Here is a 21,025-nt window from a genome sequence, read left to right on the forward strand (position 1 = left end):
CCCTTTTCTCAAACAATCATTGGCTATCAGAAATTGATCATTACATTGATTGGTTTTTACATTACTTCTACATTTATGGGTAGATGGTCCTTCTGTCCAGTAGTTGTAACACCAGTTTGCCACAGTTCACAAACAATTCTCCAAATAAGGTAATAAAACACATCATGCAGGTCTCTATAACTCATGTTAATATAATCTTTAAATGTTTAACGCATAAAGGCCAAATATAGTAGGCCACACTTCTCAAACAAGAAAAATGAAGATCCCTTCTCTTACATAATCTTAAATGCATGCACAAATAAAAAAATCTGTTTTAAATGCATCACTCTAAATGCAAAATACATTAAATCAATTCATGTCAACACTCATTCTCTTCATCTCTTTCTGACTTAAAAAGGAGAGAAAGGCCTCCCCTGCTCCTATAGTCACAAAATAAGATGCTTGTATCTTTACAACTGTTGATGTCACATTAGCAAATAGTGCCTTCTTTGCTGATCAAAACAATTATTCAGACATCATCGGGGGATACATATAAAATATGTTATCTCAAAAAACAAGTTTTAAAATGTATTAATGAATAAACTCAAATAATATAGATTTAAAAGATGAAAACTCTTTACCCTCTTCTTATTTTCTCACCTCTATTCACGCCTCCACTTGTGTGTGCGAGATACGCATCTGTCGCCAAGGAGACCTCATTTTATATCTGTAAAGGGAGGAGTTGCCAGCAAGAGCAGACTTTCACTTCTTCTTTACTGGACATCAACGTCTAATCTGAAATATAATCATGTACAACCATAGGTCTCTGGAAGCCGAGCAAGCAGTCAACAATTATCAGTCTTAAAACACAAGCCATCAAAGTTAAAACACAGACGAATCACCTTTTTGATTTCTTTCTGGGTCTGGTTTTACCAGCCATTTTGAGCTTCTTAGCTGGAGGTTTTTCTGCCTGTACGGAGACACTTGCCTCAGCATGAGCAACGTTGTCATTTTAAGTACATTTAAAATAATGATCACAATTTACATTTAAGGAATACTTTGATTGGCTTAGCAATGTATTTGAAACTAAATTGATTAAAAGGACTGACACTGAAAAGGTACATGGAAAAACAAGTTTATCATGCGAGAGGATCATGGGTAATATTGCATGTGTTTTGTATCCACAAATATGAAATTGTTAAACCTTAATTCAGTATCCCAATGTTTAAATATACTGCAAAGATGAGTATGTATCACAAAGTTGTCATATAAACACTATTTGATAGAATTGGTGGGAAAATGTTTTTAAATGTTTCACTTTGACAGAAAATATAGCAAGAGAAATAATTTTTTGATTATTATTCATTTTATTTTTTTTATTTTTACCCTTTCAGGACTCATCTCATACTATTGTTTGCAGTAAAATTGCTGAATACATTGCTGAAATCATCGTAATAAACTTATGTTGCTGTATGGCTGCTAAAACACATTTCTTAATCACCATTATAATAATGCTGTATAAACATTATGTTTTGTGAGAGATAGATTCAGGACAGACAGAATGAATGTATTTTTACTTTGGCTCTTATTCTTTCCTTACTCTTAACTCTGACAAGAAGTATATCTAGACAGCATATAGCAAAGTGTAATTGCATAAATACATTTATCCAAAGCAACTTACAATTGTTATACACGTCAGAGGTCGCACGCCTGTGGAGCAACTAGGGGTTAAGTGTCTTGCTCAGGGACACAATGGTGGATATCTCACATTGGGAATCAAACCCAGGTCTCCCACACCAAAGGCAAGCATCTTATCTATGCACCATCACCACCCCATATTGGGATACTGAATTAAGGTTAATTTTGTTTTTTTAACAATTTCATATTTGTGGATACAAAACACATGCAATATTACCTATGATCCTCTCACATGATAAACTTAGATGTTTTTCCAGGTACCTTTTCAGTCTCAGTCCTTTTAATCAGTTTAGTTTCTTTACTGGGAACTAAAGTTTCTAAAAGTTTGAAAATGGCATTAAATCCCACCAAAAGAATGAGAGAATACAGGAAGCAGTGCTTCACTGTTATGTTGACAAATGTCTTACTATATAAGGCTATTATTTCATATGGAATGCTGCATTAGCCATTACATTCATCCTCTAAAACACTTAATGTACAAACGAAATCTCACTGTAACTTTGAATTGTAATGTGCTTCTTCTTCTGACCTGTGAAAGAGGGATCTCAACACTTTTAAACCCACTGCATTGATGTTTTAGGGTTAAATGTTTTCCAGGCCAATTTGTTATAATCATTTTTTCTAGTTTGCACAGGGACCAGGGTTACTGCATCTATAGTTAAAACACATCTTTTATGTTTCCATTCTTGTGTTTTATATAATTTAATCAAATAAATAGTTTGATCAAGCCTTTTTGATTTTTTTTTTGCAGCCAAAGAATCTATTAGGGTCTCATTATTGGCTGATACCTTCCTGAATGTTATTGTCAGCAAATATGCACAGATACAAACATCATTTAGCTATATTTTAATAATTTATTTTTAAAAATTACGCAGTTAAGAAAGAAAGAAAACAATCAACAGGGGACATTCTTTGAAAATCATGTTTACAATATCTATACATTTTAAATGCAAAGTCAAACAGTCACACCAGGTATGTGATTGTGTTTGTGGATAAGTGTCACAGCAAGAACAAAAAGTGTTTTGGCTCTGGAAGGGAAAGTCACTGTATGTGAAGGAGGTACAGTGGCAGATGTCCCTGAAATAATACTGTGTCTATTTGTTGAGTTTAGTATGAGATAAGACACTGGACTCAACCTGTTCTGCTGGAGACTCAGGGTAAAGGTTATATTACCAAAGAAACAACTTAACAGTTATGTTACATGAGCTTCATGAAAATTTGGCTTCGTTTAAGCAGATAAGTAAGTAGAACAACTTCGAACCATTTCGGTGGTAGGTTTGGATTTATCTCTTCATTTTCAATGTGTGTAATAATATTGACAGCTACATGACAGCATGGACAGCAACAGTGGTAATGTGTTCTAATAATAATACCTTTTTATACAGTTAAATTCAGTGTTGGCCAAGCTACTTGGAAAATGTAGTGAGCTAAGCTACTAACTACTCTACATTAAATGAAGCTTCACTACACAGAAGCTACCTCCCAGTGAAATGTAGCAAGCTAAGCTACAGCAACGTGGCAAAAGTAGTAAACTACATCTAAGCTACTTTTAATTTTTTAATATTTTATAGTTAGGTCTATATATATATATATATACACACAATTCCACACAGGCACACACAGTATAGGTCTAGTTTATATTGAACCAACTTCATTCTACAGTAGCAAAAGAAGAAAGACTAAAAACCTGCTCCAAACAGAGTGTGTGCATGAGAGAGCGCTAAATCAGACACACAGAAACTCTCCTACTTACTGCCATATCATTGCAGTAAAATGTATTTCCTCATGCAACAAACTGAGAACTATTGTTGTTTGTATAAAGTTACTTAATTATGACATTATTATCTTTATTATTGTTTATTTTAAAATTCTTTCCTTTGAAAAATTCTTGTCAAAAAGCAAGACATATTTTCAATGTAACATAGGCTTATATTGTGTTTTTGTTGTTTTTTCCTTCTTTCTTTAGTTTTTATGATGTCATTTCATTGTTTATTAATTATACCTTTTTTATTGTTTATATGTGAATTTGTGCTCTGGCAACATTGCAACCCAAACAACCTAAACATTCATGGCAATAGGCCTGAGAGAAAGAGAGAGGGAGAGACATCTCTCATCTCATGTCATGGAAACAAGTTTCTGCCACTACATATCAAATTTTCCTCCTCACTAGAGTAAGAAGTGTCCAGGCTGGACCCTGATCCTTCTCACAAGAGGTGTTACAGTAACTATCACAATAGAAAGTAAACTAAATCGCACGTGTCCTTATTCCCCTGCAGCAAAGTCTCAGACATCAGCCCAAGGATCGGTACGTGATGTCACCGTCACACATTGAAGCGCATCTGCTGGCTGCACATACATGTCCGTGTGTGGCGGTGGCGAGGTACTTGCCTGATCGTCTGTAATGAATTTCTAACTCCAGATTCAAAAGTTCCTTAGTCAACCCCTCTAGCTTTAGATTCCAGAGAATAGGGCACTGAACACATAACTGTAGACCATGGTTATCTGTAATGAGGTATGTTAATGTAGGCAATGTGGATGTTAAAGTAAGTAAATACTAACTTACCAGTCCAGAAGAGGGGAAGAAGACGAAGACAAATTGGAAAAGCCTTTTAGTTTCTCCTGGGGCGTTCACCCAAAGAGAAACGTAGCCTATTTATTTTCAAAACATGCTAAAAAGCGTTTACAAAGTTCTTCTAGGCTCTACCTGGTCCCTCCAGACAAGAGGTTTAGTCCTCCCTTTTTAAAAGGAGTACCTCTTCCGACTCACCAGTGAGCTAAACTAAGTATTTAAAAAGAAAAAGGAAGAGCAAAAATCCTATATCAACAAGGGACATTCTCTGAAAATTATGTTTATTATATCTATACATTTAAAATGCAAAGTCAAACAGTCACACCAGGTATGTGATTGTGTTTGTGGATAAGTGTCACAGCAAGAACAAAAAGTGTTTTGGCTCTGGAAGGGAAAGTCACTGTATGTGAAGGAGGTACAGTGACAGATGAAATAATATTGTGTCTATTTGTTGACTTTAGTATGAGATACACTGGACTCAACCTGTTCTGCTGGAGACTCAGGGTGAAGCTTATAATACCAAATAAACAACTTAACAGTTATGGTACATGAGCTTCATGAAAATTTGGCTTAGCTTAAGCAGATATGTAAGTACAACAACTTGGAACTATTACGGTGGTAGGTTTGGATTTATCTCTTCATTTTCAATTTGTGTAATAATACTAACAGCTACATGGCAGCATGGACAGCAACAGTGGTAATAATACCTTTTGATACAGTTAAATTAAGACCACACATTGCAGAGGCCAATATATTTAAAAAATAATATGTACAAATTGAGCTTTCTTACATAACACAATCACATGTTAAATCCAATATGAACATGTTACTAAGCTCAGCAATTACAGGGAACAGCTAACAGCAGTCACCTGTGTGTTAAATTGCAATACTTATCCAAATCCACCCACTTCAACTCTCGTACATCTGCAGGTTAGTTCACCAAGAATGCACACCCACAGTACAGATCAAAATCCAACTTTATTTTGAAACAATCATTTAAAGCATATTTCACCTCAACCAAGTACAGAGAAAAACTTTTAAAATTCACTCCACACTTTTCTAGTAAGTTTGATGCAGACATGCAGACATTCAGACATTAGAGTGAAAAAGTCTTAATAAATCTTCTCCTGCAACTTTCTGCAGATCATGCTTTTATTGTTGCCTGAACCAGAAGAAACTATCTATCCATCCAGCCATCGTCAACCGCTTATCCTGCGTACAGGGTTGCGGGGAACAAGAGGAAACCCCTGAGAAAATATTTTCCTCTCTGTGTAAACTAACAAGAAAAGATCCAAACAGTGCACACAGCATTACAGATCACACTGCGCTTTTTTGCTTTGATTTTAGGTGACTCCTGTAAAGCGATACAGTCCTGTTTACAAATTAAACAAAGATGCAGTATAACACGGTGAGTACTGACAGTAATATTACAACAGTGATAAATAAGTCCTTCAAACCAGGCAATGTAGAAACAGAGGAAGTATATTGAAATGATCAGTAAACCTGGTTATTAATAACATACAATTTGCAATTAAAAGTAGTATTGATGTGACTGTGTTTTATCTTGTGTTTTGTCTTTGAAAAATCCAAATTCTGTTGGTATTAAGTCTACCCCTGCAACTCATATCAAATATAAGTATATTATTGTGTAAGATTGTGATTTATCTAAGCAATATGAGTGGATAATAGCTATTATATGATGTAAACAGAGAATATTTTCTTCAAATTAAATTTTTGCCATGAAGAAAATGGAAAAAAATAACACAATAAAATGTATATGATTGTCAACACTTGCAACCTTTGTTACACATCATTCCTCTCTCTTTCTTCTTATCTGTATGAGTAGCTCTCATCATCATACTCTAGCTCAATCTCATCTTCATCCAAGAGTCCGTATTTGAACTTATGATACACTGTCCCATCTTGTCCCATGTACACAATATCATCATCATCATCATTGTCTTCCTCATCATCCTCACATTCAATGATTCTGTCGCTATACTCCCCAAATGAAGAGGTGGTGGGTTGTGAGGCAATGCCTCCATTGGTGTTCAGTTTCACATAGCCTCCAGCTTTGGTTTTGGGTGCAAATGGTTTTGATCGAGCATTGCAGAAGTGGAAGACCCCTCCGCCCACAGAGAGGATTAGTAGAACACAGGCAGTGACAAAGAGTTTGGCCGTGCTGCCTTGAGTATCCTCACCTTTCCTCATCACAAAGTTTACACCCAGGATGCACTCCACTGAGAAGAAGGAGGTGAAGCTGACCATTAGGTTACATAAATTAATGACAAAATTAATCTGTTCCTGACGAATCGTGTCTAGCATGAGTGAGACTCTTCTTCTTTCACTTCTTTCAGTGAAATGCAGTCTTGTCTGTGAATGGAAATTTTCTTGTAATATGGTACAGATATACCATTGTTCTAAAATACTGGAAACCCCTGTTTGACAGGAAGATGAACCCCATGTCTACAGGGTGGGGAGGCCATAAATAAGAGGAATAATACAGGGCAACCATTACAAATGAAAGATGTCTTGAGAGGATGTGAATTTTGACTCACACACACACAAACACTATTTTCCAGGACAGAAAGAAGTCTAAGTACAGTATGTTCAGAACAAGAAATTAACTTGACCAGATGGAAGATACAATGGATGAACAAGCGGTTCTTGCTTACCCAGTGATGCCTTGCAGTCACAACACTCCCTTGGTATCGGTTTATCATCGTGGCGTGTCTCATTTCCACAGCAGGTCAAACAGCGGCCATCATCAGACAGGATCTGGAGTGTGGGGCACACTGTGCAGTTCCACATGCTGGGACCTCGGCAGTCCAGGCAGGATGGGTCACACGCCTTGCAGTTTGGCTCATCGCTGTTGGACTCAGAGCCCTGGAGCAACAGAGGAATTTGTCACACAGCAGACTCAGTGTCACTTTCACAAAATGTATCTCCAAATACTCCTCATTGACTCACAGAGCAGCCTAGCCAAACTGCAGCTATAGCTCCAATAGGTTTTTTTTCATGAGGCAAATGTGAAAGGGTAGTTGAATATAAACAAATATACTCTATGTAAGAAAGCAGTCTGTCACCTGTGAGGCAGCATAGAAGCTTAGGAGACACTGGGATTCACAGATGCCACCCATAAACGTGTAGCCTTCATAACAAGACTGACAGGCCAGAGCGCCCTTATCTGGAAGGAGAAAGAGAAAGAGATGTCAGACAAGAGAAAAAGAAAATAGTGTCAAATGTCATCACATGACTGAACTGGAGTTTCCAAATGAAAAGCATGTCTAGGCACAGAAAAAGTATGTCATGGCTTAAAAATAAAACTTTTATTATATTAGTGTGACAGACATGCTTATTTAAGAATATAGAGATGTGATGTGAAATATTTTTATTCTGGGTTTAACTTAGAGGTTTAAGAAGCCGACAATGAAAAAATGTCCCTGCTTCGAGTTCAGCCAGGGACCTTGTTACTTGTCGTTCCTCTCTCTTTCTCCCCTTATTATCTGTCAACTCTCCACTGTACTCTCGGATATGAAAGTAAAAATACTTTAAATGTATTTTTGTTTCCTCTTTACCCTTGTACAGTGTTCCCAAACATGTATCCCTACAATAGAACTCATTATAATGGGCATTAATTCTTGTTGTTGCAATTTAAGAAGAAGCCTAATGAAGAAGTGCTCTTCTAGGGAAAGATGGTTCCTCATCTTATTTGGCATCAATATCCTGAGCTAGTGTATGATGTTCACTTGTGATAAATCTGTTTGTTTTACTGTTCATGATTGCCTTTATGACTGCCTCAAACCATATTCCACATTTGCACAGTATCATCAAAACTATCTATGGTTAACTTAACATTTTTCTGTCTCCTGAAAAACAATATAAATACTTTGAGTGTAGAAATGTGTTTAATTCCTGATGATGGTTCTGATGTTATGATGATGGTTTTTATGTCATTGTGAACCCCCCCCCCAAAAAAAACAACAACAAACAAGCCATGACAGGACTCCTTTACCAATGCAGGTCTTGCAGGTGGGGTGACACTTGTGACAGGTTTTGGACCGACTGTCCTGGTAGTAGCTTGGAGGGCAGCTCTGCAGGCACTGCCCCCACTGCCTCAGGTAGACGTAGTCCTCCCGACAGCTCAGACAGTTTCTGTTACCAGGACCCCAACATTGGCTGCAGGAGGGGTCACACCGCTCGCAAACCATAGAGGCGGTGTTGCCAAAGTGACTGAAAAGCAGAGAGGGTGTTTAGTTTATGATGTTCTTTGATGTGGAGACTTTGAGTGTCTGTGTGTTCTTCTAACCTCTCTGAACAGAATTCGACGCAGCTGCTTCCCTGCTTGAAGAAGCCAGTTTTACAGGTGACACACTGCACACTGTGGCGACCAGCACATGACTTACAGCTGAAGTGACAGCGCTCACACACACGTTCGTCCCTGTCCTCAGCATAGTAACCCACAGGACACTCCTGCACGCATGTGCTGTCTGAGGGACACAGACACAAAGTTACTTTTTTAAAGCTGTTTCCTTTTGGTGGATAAAATAAAGGAGCATCTAGTTTACAAAAGGTTAATCCAAAATATTTTCTGCTCTCTCTCTGGGTTATTTTGATAACATACTCAATAGGAAGTGTGGCTCGTTGCAGCTGAGGCATAGGTCTTTGCCTGGCCCAGAACAGCGATGGCAGTATTCGTGACACTGTTGGCACTCCCCATTCTGGTCCATGTATGAGCTCAGAGAGCACTGACTGAACCACACACAATGTCCAGTGGCATCCTTACGCCTTTTGGTATCGCAGCTGAGACAGGATGAGGGCTCATGGCCTGAGCAGGTCAGACATGACCTGTCACAATCTGGGAAATTGAAAAGCAATGAGACACGGTCAACTAATGCATCCTGTAATGATGGAGTAGATTTTTTATCCTTATTTTATTTTGCATGATCAAAATAACCTACCTCTACATTCATTGGTAGTTGCATCATAGTAAGTGTTGTTGGGACACTGAGACAGACACTCTCCATTGTAACGGACAGCTTTCTGGTTGTGACACACATCACAGTCATCAAAGCCCGGTCCGTCACACGAGGCACAATCAACATGGCAACGCACACACTCCTGTTGCTTCTCGCTCGCAAAGAATCCATCAGGACAATCATCCACACACTTATCATCATGGAGAAAGTAGTACTGTGCACACACTGGGAGAGAAAGAAAGAGTAATGATAAGAACGGCAAAACAGTGTTGTTTACATTTGGACTGAACTCTTTGTGGAGTGCATTTGACCTTTTTCAAATCTCTTCTTCCTTCCCTCAGTGAGCCCTCAATTCTTCATACTGGCTTGTTTTCATTATTGATTTTTCACTTCTATAACAACATGCAGTCATCAATAAAAGCCTTGTTTGTCTTTATGCCCAATGATAATAATACAGCTACCACTGAAATAATCAAAGAAAACATGTATATCATCTTCTGTATGTCCTCCCCCTCCTCTTTTCTGCTACTCCAACACCAAACAAAGTCACCTTTTAAAACAACACCTCTCTTCAATTCTCCTTCCATTTCTTTACCCATCACAGTTCGACCCAGCATACTTACTGTTGCACAGGCCTTCTTGATTGCACTCTCTACAGTGAGCTGGACAGTGACGGCATTCTGTCTCGGTGGCATAATAGCCCTGTAGACAGCGTGACCTGCAGGAGTGGTCCAACAGCAAGTACGGTCTCTCACAGCTCAGACAGTGAGAGGAGTTTCCCTGGCAGGATGTACACTCTGGGGCACATGGCTGGCATACACCACCTTGAGGAAACCCTCTGAGAGGCAGACAGAAGAGAAAAGGAGGTATGATATCACTGAGGTATCATGATGATGCGTGTTCATGTGTAAGTCAAAAAATTAGAAAACAAGACAAGCACCTCTGACACTCCACCACACATGCTCCGTTGTGCAGGTAAAGCCCACTGCGACAGCGCAGGCACAGCTGGCCGTCCTGACACATGACACAACCTTTTGAGCAGTGTTCACATTGGCTGGATGCCTTGTTGGCAAACGTACCAGATGGACAACGAGACATGCAGGTCTGATGAGGAGTCAAAAAACGACCTGAAGAAATGACGAAATCACACTACTAATACAACAAAATGAAGAAAGAACAGAGAGGTGTTCACTTGTTTAAATTTAAGTAAGATTCTTTGTCATCCTTTTCACACTGCCTGCTAAAGAAAAAACATGTATTGATTGATTGATTGCAAGTTTGCTTAAAACATCTCATACAAGCCCACTAAACATTGTGTAGTTTTAGAAGCGCAGTCTTAGAGTTTCACACAGCAGATGTTTACCTGAGTAGCAGCTGTTGCAGTCCTCCTTCCCTGCAGCAGAGCAGGTCTTACATGACGAGTGGCACAGCTCACATTCGCCCTTACCTGATGGTAAACAGGAAACAAAAACCACGGTAAAATAAGTAGACAGGCATGGAAGAGAGGAAGGAGCGAGAGGAGAAATGTCCTAATAACTGAAAGCATGCAAGCTGGGATGAAAATAGACTCAAGGATTTGTTATTTAGTATATATAAATCCCCCTCTCACCCCTTGCGGGGTGGTATGTGTCATCCTCAAGCTTGGGTCCTTTACCAGAGGCCTGGGAGTTTGAGGGTTCTGCGCAATATCTTAGCTGTTGCTAGGACTGCACTCTTCTGGACAGAGACCTCTGATGTTTTACCTGTAGCCACTCCCCCAGTTTCCCAGTTTGGGGGTCACAGCCCCGAGTGCTCCGATTACCACTGGCACCACTGTTGCTCTTACTTTCCACATCTTTTTTAGCTCCTCTTTCAGCCCTTGGTATTTCTCAAGCTTCTCGTGTTCCTTCTTCTTGATGTTGCTGTCGCTTGGGATTGCCACATCTATCACTACTGCCTTCTTCTGCTGTTTGTCGATCAACACGATGTCTGGTTGGTTAGCCATCACCACTTTGTCAGTCTGGATCTCGAAGTCCCACAGGATCATAGCTCGGCCATTCTCAACTACCTTAGGAAGTGTCTTCCATTTTGATCTGGTCATGGCGTTCCCCGTACCATGATGATCCTGGATAGCTCAGTGGTTAATGTCACTGACTTTGGTACAGGTGATTGTGGGTTTGATTCCTGGTCAGGCTGGGGGGTATCTGTTTGGACCCAACGAAGGTTAAAATAAAGGGCAACTGGACTTGGTTGAAGATACTGGAAGACCCTCATCCAAAGGACTTCTTCAGTTCTGGCTGACTGGCAGGGAAACTCAGCAAACCATCCATCTTCTCTGAGAAGATGGATGGTTTGAAAGAGGTGTCAAGGAAGCCATCTACACCAGGGTTGAGAAGCCGTCATTGAACAGAGGAGGGGGTCTACGCCACCACTTATCCCCCACTTACAATGCTGTCCTTTCATCACTTCCCAGTAAACTCAACAAACGTAACCAATTGGCCTCAGGTGAAGATACCAACGATGGTCGTTCAGTCTTGGCCACAGGTAGTCTTAACGACTGTAACGACTGTCGTCACAGCAACAAGGAACACTAACGAACCAGCGGTATCGATGACCTGGGCCATCGACCCCACTGAGGTTAAATAGCTGAGTTTCCCTGCCAGTCAGTCAGAACTGAAGAAGTCCTTTGGATGAGGGACGAAACATCTTCCAGTATCTTCAACCAAGTCCAGTTGCCCTTGATTTTAACCTTCGTTGGATAACTATGACCTTGATGACTGAGAATCTTCATAGATATCTGTTTGGACCCTTAGGCAAGGTCCTTAATGCTACCAGCCTACCTCAGGCATGAGTGAAACTGCAAATACAAGAGCTATACCAGCTTGGATGTCGCCCGGTCATCAACAAGGTCTGTGTCAGGTGCTAGGGAACCAGGGCAACGTGATGACAAATGGGCTACTGGAACAAGACATTCATGGACTAGAGCATATACTGTACATATATATATTTAATGCAACATGCTTTAATAGCAGTAGTTGACAGCAGGGTGAGCAATTTAGTTCGATGGTTAAGCAAGGAAAACTGTAGAAAGTAAGCCTCGCATTTTACAAGTACAAGCAGAGATATACTTCAGTTGAATAACTTATTACGTTTTCTTGACGCACAGGAAATGAACTTATACCCACACAAAACAAAAAATTAAATGTGGGTAATGTAAATAGATAGCTATATACTTTATTTATCCCGAGGGAAATTCATGTTGACAATAATTAGTAGTGAAGTCAAATTAATTTGCCATACTGTTTCTGAAGTGTTTCTCAGTGCAGGAAGCAAGCCGTCCTTCCTCTAAACACTCTCCGTTCTTCAGGGTGAATTCGTCCTTGCACGAGTCACAATCGTCATATTGTGGCCCTCCACAGGTGCGACAGGTGCGGTGACAAGTCTCACAGTCCCGGCTCTCCTCATCCACAAAGAAACCTGCCTTACAGTGATCGACACACTGTCCATCTGGACACACAAACACATGTTTTTACTTCTTCCATATACCATTAAACATATCAGTCTTTCAGTGGCATATATAATTTGTCATCTCTGACACTTTTCTGTACTTGGATGCTTGTGATCATATATGCCAACAGATGGGGACTTTTGCTGTGATTTAAATTACAGTATTTAGTCTTTAGTAGAATGGTTAAAGATTCTGAAAGTAGTACAGTGACATTGAAACTACTATTTCTGGTGGAGTGTCAGGTCCTTAGGGGACAGTGCCCCACCCTGTCTACCATATCTAAAGGATACTGAGTCACTTATTCCGGCCCATAGGACTTTAACAGCTGATATTCACACCATTAACAAGGCCCAAAATTGTAAATGGTTCAAATGTTACCAAAGACATAGAATCCGTCTTCACACCAGTAGCACTGGGACTGGTCACAGATTTCACATCGTTTGTCTTCACATGGAGCACACACCATGTTGTCGTTCACATTGTAGGTCCGATCTGGACAGGACTGATGGCAGTCTGTGCCTAACCTGGCAGACAGACAGACAGACGGGTTGTATCAATGTGAGCACAAATGAATAAGGGGATGTAAACTCAGTGAAACTCTCAGCTGAAGAGACTTACTGGTAGTAACCATCTTCACATTTGAGGCAAACAGTTCCCTGGGCCTGATCTCCTGAATCATCTGTGGTGAATAGCAGAATTTAAAACAAATAATTGAAAACAGATCGGGCATACAGTGAGTTCTGGACTTTATGAAGTGGCTCTGTTTTCAATCTCAAAGGAAGACCAAAGAGAGTGTCTACTGGATCAGCCTTAGTATGTAGTTGTTGCTGCAGTCCTTGTTTTACTGCTATCATCACCAGATTTCAGCCAATTTCCCCCTATCTCTCCATATTGGAAAAGGTAAAGGTAAAGGTTAGTGGTTAGCTTTTTATTTAGTTAAAATGTGGCAAAATCCCATCTCATATCCCATCTCATCTACCGTGTACCCAAGAGCAGCACTGTGATTTCCTTTAACACCAGCAGGAGGCACTATGACAGCATACAATGAATGTGTTCAGTCCGCTGTAGACTTCAATGCCACTCTCAGAGGGTGATCAATGCAGAACTAGCAGAACCCTTCAAACAAAATGAAAAAAACGAAGCATCTCTACAGGCATTTCAGTTCACATCCATAATGCCTGTTAGTTCTCTCATCTTCATGAAGTCAGCAGCTAGATGTTACTGCTTTGTTGTGTGTTTCTGTACTGTCTGTTTAGCTTCCACTGCAGGTGTACTTATGCTGAATGACAAAAAAATAATCACCTGAGTGACAGGTTATGTAAAAAACACAGATATTTGCTATTTATGTGGGATTTTTTTGTTTGTTTTTGGAGACGGGGAATATATACAGGAATATTAATAAGTAACTCAGGTGTGTGTGTGAGAGACACACCAAAGGAGAAAGTTCATTTTTCTTCCAAACTAATTAATTCTTGCTGTCAATCAAAACCATCCTACTGGTTACTGAGAAAGAGCAACGCCGTCATCCCTCAGTCCAAAAGTGTCAAAACATCTCAGAGGACAGAGGGTGCGAGAGGGGGGGCAAGATGAAGAGAAAGAAAGGATCAGACAGGAAGCAGAGAGACAGAGAAAGGGTAAAGGAGAGACAGAAAGAGGGAGAGAAAGATATGGAAATAACTACAAAAAAAGGCTCATCTGCAGACTGTCCCTTGGGACATTCATCTTCTCCAGAAAAGCCTCCATCGACCCCCACACCCCATTCCTCTTTCAGTCTCCTTCCAGCACCCACAACACTGCACTGGTTTGCACTTCAATGCGGTCGACAAGCCACTACCTGTGAAAGCAATTACTCATACAGAGAGAGACTGGGAGAAAGGCAAGGTGGGAGGGACAGAGGAGCCGGAAATCATGCCTTCAGGCTGTGTCTATGTGAAAAGAGAAAATAGCGCCCGTATAAATATTAACCGTGCAAGCCAGAGGAGGGGGATTTCAACAGAATTTAAACTGGCAAACACATCCTGAAGTATGCACTTGTGGAATGTGCAAGCACTTATACACACACATTTACAGTCTACATGCACTTGCAAGCTACATATCACACTAGCAGTTACACACATATGATATGCATACACAATCACACATTAAAATGATTAGCACTGAGGCTCAGTAAAAAAAGGTGTAGCAGGAGTGGGAATATATAAACGCACCATCACCTCAAGTCATCACTTCAGTGGGAGAAACTGTCATAGTGTGTTTATCAAGAAGTGTTTGAGAAGTAAATTGCTGATTGAGAAGAAGAGAATTTAATGAAGCAAAACACTGAAGAGAAAGAAAGCTTTTTTTCGAGCACAGAAATTAGAAGCACACCATCAAAACTGGAGGTGAGATGAGCTTTAGCGTACCAGCAGCCTCTTACCAGGAGTCCAGCTCCACAGTAAAGGAGCTGTAGCAGTACTGCTTTACTGAAGCCAAATAATACTGCTAAAGATGAACAGTAGTTCATATTGAAACAAAGATAACAAATCACAGTACATTGTGTAGTCTGTGAAAATCATCTTGCCTTCAACAAAGATGGTCAAAATGCTGTTTAGCACTCCCCATCACTGAAACAAGAAACACATTGACATGTTGTCAGTAAAGGAATGAAAGAAGTAACCAGTTGGGAGAACTTGATGTTCAGAGAAAAACCTTGAGCACACAGACTGATCAGAGATGTGTCAGCAGCGGTGCATCGTAACAGTGGAGGCCAAGGAGCCATGTGCCAAGAAGGGTCAAGATAATGAAGGTTTTAAATGTCAGGTAAAACACGTCCAATCCAATTATAAAACATGTTCAAACTCTTATTCCATGATTAAGGAGTTTAGCATGCAGAGAGGATTAATTAAACTAACGATGAGTTAAAAAGAAGTACTGAAGTAATTTGAAGGGAGAGGTAGGACTGAGCTGTTGCATCTAACCACACACTGTCGGGCTGCACTTTTGGGTGTGTTTTTTATTTTTATTTTTTTGCCTTTTTGGAATGAGTAATGCGCAAGTGCAGTGTTTTCATAAATATGACTAAAAGATGAAAACATTTAAGGGTGAACTTTTCCTTTTAATACATAAAACTGCGTGTTTTAATCCCAACCTATAGCTACAATCCCAATTTTGATTTAAGAACTACATCCAAATCCTGTCTCCACATTACTTTAAATGTCTAAAACTGGCATACGCTTAGAAATACTGGATGACACATAGTGTACGCATGCACACACATATTAGATGCCAGACTCAGACACCACACGTTCTGTTTCATCTTCACTTCAGCCAATCGTCTCAAATCTCTAATCTGCTGACTGACTTGTTTAGCTTGCAGAATTGTGATTACTAAGAGCAGATGGGTGGCGGAGAGGCTGTGGTGGGGGTGAGAGTGAAGAAAAATATTCCACCCAGAATGCATAATGACATAATAACAGCCCGTCTCCACCTCAGCTCAATAACAACTTTCTATGGTATGTCAAGAGCAATCTCTGGAAGAAGCAAGTGTTCTCGTCTTTGTGTGGCTTGTACTGGCAGGGTGAGGTGTAAGGAATTAGATTTAGGTTTATGAATGGTTTACTCTATATGTTTTCACATTTCACAGTGTTGAGAAAAACGTATCATAAGCCAATCATATTCAAAACCCCAATCAGAAAAAGAGGGGTTAAGTATCCAGTTTTGCTGTAGACAAAGGTATGTTGATTTTTGATATTTACTAACAGCACGGAAAGGAAACAGCATTGGATGGACAAATGGCACCATTTACCCAAGAATGGAAAATCAAATTTATTTAACCCTTTGTGGGATAGATAATGTCAGCCTCTGACATGTACATTAGATTTCAGCCAGTTTTCCTTGTGGAAAAAGTGAAAATTATCTGACATTCTGCACCTATTAGTCCAAATACTAATCTTGTATCGCCTAATGGGGTATGGTCTCTAATAGTTAAGGAAATCTGCATCTGTCCAAATGACTTCATTAATGAATAAGGCTTATTGGAATAAACAAAATGTTGATTCATTTCAGAACTGCACCTGTAGAGATCCTACAGCAAAGAGTGAGGTACATCAACAATCAAAGGCAACATCATTGATAAATGCCAAACATATTTAGAACAGTCAAATCCTCCTTTAATTAGGTGTCATGTTTTGTTTGCAAGCTTTCCTGACACCTCACTGGCTCTCAGTTTTGAGAACTGAAATGAGAAAAGTCTTTAGCTGGGAACAGTAAAAGCGGAGCAAGTTTTTTCATTTACTTCATTCACTTTGACTGCCAGATATTGTGGTGTGCCATGCAGGTAAAAGAGGTAGGAGGCGACAAAGTGAGGCGAGAAAAAAAGGTGTGGTCTACTTACTGCGTTTACATTGCTTGCAGCCCTCATCACAGGGGAGACAGTCCTCATTCTCTGCATCTGCAGCCTCACCTGACAAAAGACACAGATAAAACAAATGCATGACACATAAGAAAATGCTGATGAAATAACCCAGAAGATGGGAGAAAGACGGTCATTTGGATTTTAATTCAAAATGTTCTATGTCCATTTTGTGTAAAGCATTTGAGTTTACATTAATTGCTAAATACTGGATGACAGTTTTTTACAATAAACTAAGTACCTGCACTTCTTTTGTTTGTCATCACAAACAGACATGACAATCAAATCACTACCTGTTTCATAAATGACCATTGTAATATTACAGACATGCTGCTGTAAGGGTGCTCGTCTTATTTTAGAATTACATAATTTGCTATCTTTCAACTTTTCAACAAAATATTAGCTTAATTTTTCTAATTTTTATATGTTCACCTTTTTTATCTATGTCACATCTATCAATGCAGTCTCATTCCTCTGTCTCTGAAGCCAACAAAGGATGAAAAGCAAAGAGGGGAAGCTTCCAGATTAACTAGCACAATTGTCAGTTGTGTCAAACATGCACAACTGCCAAATTTCGCCTACTCCAGAGTTCAAGCTGTCTGTGGGGCCTGTTGAGACCTGCCTGCCACATATGATAAGAATTTCGTCTCATCCTCCCACATACAAAATCTCATCATTACTCTTCACCCCCATTCAATGTAGTGAAGTTGTAACACCCCACCTCCACCTCTCTGTCTTATCAAAAAACATTTCAGTTCTTTCCCAATCCTTTCTTGGCCGGCATTCACATTTGATCACATACGATGAGATAAAGTGTGATGTGTTCATCATCACAATCTCTCTGAGGATAAAAATTAATTCTCCAGATGTTCTTTACTTGAACAGATTAGGAACAGAAAGTAAAAGGAATCAGTACATCGGCACCCGGCACACCTAGATACATAACCAGATGAAATGACTGTATTTTTCTGGTGGGACATTTTGATTTCTTTATGTTTATTTAGAGTAGTTATCTAAAGCAGTAGATATCATGTCATATCAGTGCACAAATGCAGTGTTTTTGTGTTTCTGTTATGGTGTTCATGCTTTGTTAATTAGAGTTTCATGGCCATATATTTTTCTTCTTTTACACGATAGATGATTGTACGGAGATTCCTGTAGAAAATGGCCTGAATCACCTCATGTACATGTAATTTTCTCTTTAAATTTAATTTAATATTTTAAATCTATTAAATTGTGTCTCAGAGCCCTTGTGTTGGCATGTTTTGACATGTTTTGTATTTAAATTTTAATTATTGTTTGAAAATGAGGTCACTGTGCTACATGCGTGTTCCCTAACGTTTTCCCAAATTCAACCCAGCTCTGTGACAATGGTGATGAGCACCAGTGGCCGCTATTATAAAATCCTTCCCTACCTCTTCATCTTTCAACAATAGTGAGATATAGATGTCATGTTTTTTTATTCATGCTTGTTTTTCACAGTGGTGAACTCTGTAGAATTTACCCACTCAGCATTTCTACTGCAGAATTAACAGTGCTTTTCATAGTGACATCTGTAAATGGGCACGTAACAAAGTCATACGAAGCTCTAGCAGCATCTCTCACCTGTACTGCACTCCAATGGGACACACTTGCCATTTCTGATCTTGTGTCCTGGGCTGCAGTGGAGGCAGTGATTCACTGCTGTACAGATGATGCAGTCGGCAGGACAGGGTTCACACCTTCTCCTTGCAGAGTGGAAGAACCCCTCTGGACAGACACCCCGACACTGACCCTGAAAGAGGTATCTGACCACCTCAAACTTGTCTAGATGCCGCAAGAAAAGAAAAAGAAATCTATATGATCACATTTACAGCAGAAGCAAAATTTTTACAGAGTTTTTAGAAAGCAAAATCAAATCACCCCTACATAGTTACACATGCATGTTGTCATACATGCATTTGCCCACGTGACTGGCAGTACATAGGCCAGAGGTTAAAAGATTTCATTCAGGCTTATTCTTTGTAGCCCAGATTTTCAAGTTTGAATTTTTCATCATGAATTTTTGGGTGTGAATTTTATCAGTCTAACCTGATTTTGTGACTTGACTTTAATTTTTAATTACAAAAATAATATGCACTGATATTTCAGCAGCTTATACAACTTAACATCCTTTTCTAAATATTAAACACTTTTTCTGTGTGTTTTCCGTCTGAATGTGTGTCCACAAAAAAGTTTTTGATATTGCCCTCAGCCTTTCCTGTCTCTCTTTACTGTGATTGTCAAATAAAACAGAAATGCTAGAGACAGTAGGGGTGTAAAACTCCACATTACTCAAAAGTCAGTATCACGAATTGTCTACTCAGTATGCATCAGTGTGTGTGTGTGTGTGTGTGTGTGTGTGTGTGTGTGTGTGTGTGTGAGACTGGCCAAGATAAGAGTGGTTGTTTTGAGAGAGAAATGACATGGCGAGAGACAGATGGAGGGTCTGTTCATGTTATTATTGTTATGTCTCATTGAGCCTCAGACAGACCTGTAATTAAATGGAACCACATTTGCAAACACAGTCTGACAAACTTGCCGGCTAATTGAGAGAGAGAGAGAGAGAGAGAGAGAGAGAGAGAGAATGAGAGTGTGTGGGTGCATGTGTGTGTGTGCACATGTGACAGTGAGACAGAGTGTGTGTGTGGAGGGGAAATCTGGTGTTAATCTTCTCCTTGGCTGTCTGGTATCTTAAAGTGTGTGTGTAGGTGGGTGTGTGCGTAACAGACTCTCCCCAGTGTAAATACATTCATTCTGACAGCCATAATACAGTGTGTGACATTGTAATAAACACCGTTACCATTACCACATTCAAGTTGATATTTCTTCAGCTGTGAGCCTCTAATGACATCCGGGTCACGATTGTTTTCACACTGATGAAAAAAGTTTTTTATGGACTTTGGATTGGCTGCACGGGATCATAAAACGTACCAGAAGGTAAGATTTTTAAAGGAAGCAAAAGTAGACAAATCCAGACAGCTTGTCCTTTAACTGGGCTTCTGAAATCTGAAAGATGTGCAGTGACCTCTGCATCAGGCTGCCACGAACAAATGACTGATTCCCCCTTTTAACACATCTATCAGTAGGCCTTGGTTGAATTACTGCTTTAATTAGATTCATTTACTTTTAGAGGATTGATTGGTGGAGTCTGGCACAAATGAGCCTTGGCTTGATCCATGTGATGTTACGAAAAAACACTCTTTCACTTACATTCCAATCACAACTAGATAGATGGGTTTTTAAATGAACACCTCTGTAAAAATCTACCTGTTACACTTCAAAGTCTACGAGCGTGCAGGTTTTATATAGTAGGAAAGAAAAAGAGGGTATTGTTGAAATATATAAAATGTGTGTATTTACGGTTTTATCTGCACTAACTGGTGCAACTTCTTGCCTGTCAGTAAAGTAATGTAATTTTTATTTACACTATGAGAAATATACAAGGTTTTTAGTTATTCCACATTTCATTATCAAACAAAAAAAAAGAATCATCAGTGTCGTTTTCAGATCTTAACCCAGATTAGTGTACCTTTGTCACAGCTGGTGCAGTTGTCAGGTCCCTCATCAGTGCACTCCTGGCAGGTGTGGTGACAGAGATGGCACTGCCTCCCCATGGCATAACGCCCCTTCTGACAGCGGATGTCACAGCGTCCATCATCAAAGAACCTGCACGCGGGGATGTCGTGTCAATGAAGACGCAAAATCAGCCATTGAAAAAAATAAATATTGTATTATATCATATTGTATATTTTCCTTTGAAATAAGAAGGAATACAAACCAACCAAAAAACAAAAATACCACAATAGTTTTTGTTATTTCCAAAAATAAGATACTTGTCAACTCCACTCTCCTTTTGATAAAGTAGAATCACACATTTTTGAATTGACTAGACAAGAATAGAG

General features: G+C 39.5%; 1 protein-coding gene and 1 long non-coding RNA gene across 2 annotated transcripts in view; one reads left to right on the forward strand and one right to left on the reverse strand.

Moving 5' to 3' along the window:
* Positions 1–2,628: 2,628 nt before the first annotated feature.
* Positions 2,629–5,526, forward strand: LOC119891360. The gene is made up of 3 exons (XR_005442427.1): positions 2,629–2,917; positions 3,954–4,057; positions 5,390–5,526. It is a non-coding gene; the product is annotated as an uncharacterized LOC119891360 (long non-coding RNA).
* The window catches only part of pcsk5b (proprotein convertase subtilisin/kexin type 5b), an 85,830-nt gene continuing 70,010 nt past the window's right edge, over positions 5,206–21,025 (reverse strand). The window contains exons 22-37 of the mRNA XM_038702928.1: positions 20,653–20,789; positions 18,708–18,908; positions 17,085–17,153; positions 13,331–13,391; positions 13,091–13,236; positions 12,505–12,711; positions 10,589–10,672; positions 10,166–10,352; positions 9,849–10,063; positions 9,208–9,450; positions 8,871–9,104; positions 8,556–8,736; positions 8,262–8,479; positions 7,333–7,433; positions 6,922–7,132; positions 5,206–6,486 (exon numbers count right to left, since the gene is read on the reverse strand). Of these exons, the coding sequence (XP_038558856.1) occupies positions 6,077–6,486; positions 6,922–7,132; positions 7,333–7,433; positions 8,262–8,479; positions 8,556–8,736; positions 8,871–9,104; positions 9,208–9,450; positions 9,849–10,063; positions 10,166–10,352; positions 10,589–10,672; positions 12,505–12,711; positions 13,091–13,236; positions 13,331–13,391; positions 17,085–17,153; positions 18,708–18,908; positions 20,653–20,789 (2,905 nt within the window). The 3' untranslated portion in view covers positions 5,206–6,076. The remainder of the gene's footprint in view (positions 6,487–6,921; positions 7,133–7,332; positions 7,434–8,261; positions 8,480–8,555; positions 8,737–8,870; positions 9,105–9,207; positions 9,451–9,848; positions 10,064–10,165; positions 10,353–10,588; positions 10,673–12,504; positions 12,712–13,090; positions 13,237–13,330; positions 13,392–17,084; positions 17,154–18,707; positions 18,909–20,652; positions 20,790–21,025) is intronic.

The sequence above is a fragment of the Micropterus salmoides genome, unplaced genomic scaffold, assembly GCF_014851395.1.
Source record: "Micropterus salmoides isolate LMB-PRFRI ecotype aquatic unplaced genomic scaffold, ASM1485139v1 Ms_hic_scaffold_7, whole genome shotgun sequence".
In the NCBI taxonomy this organism is placed as follows: Eukaryota; Metazoa; Chordata; class Actinopteri; order Centrarchiformes; family Centrarchidae; genus Micropterus; species Micropterus salmoides.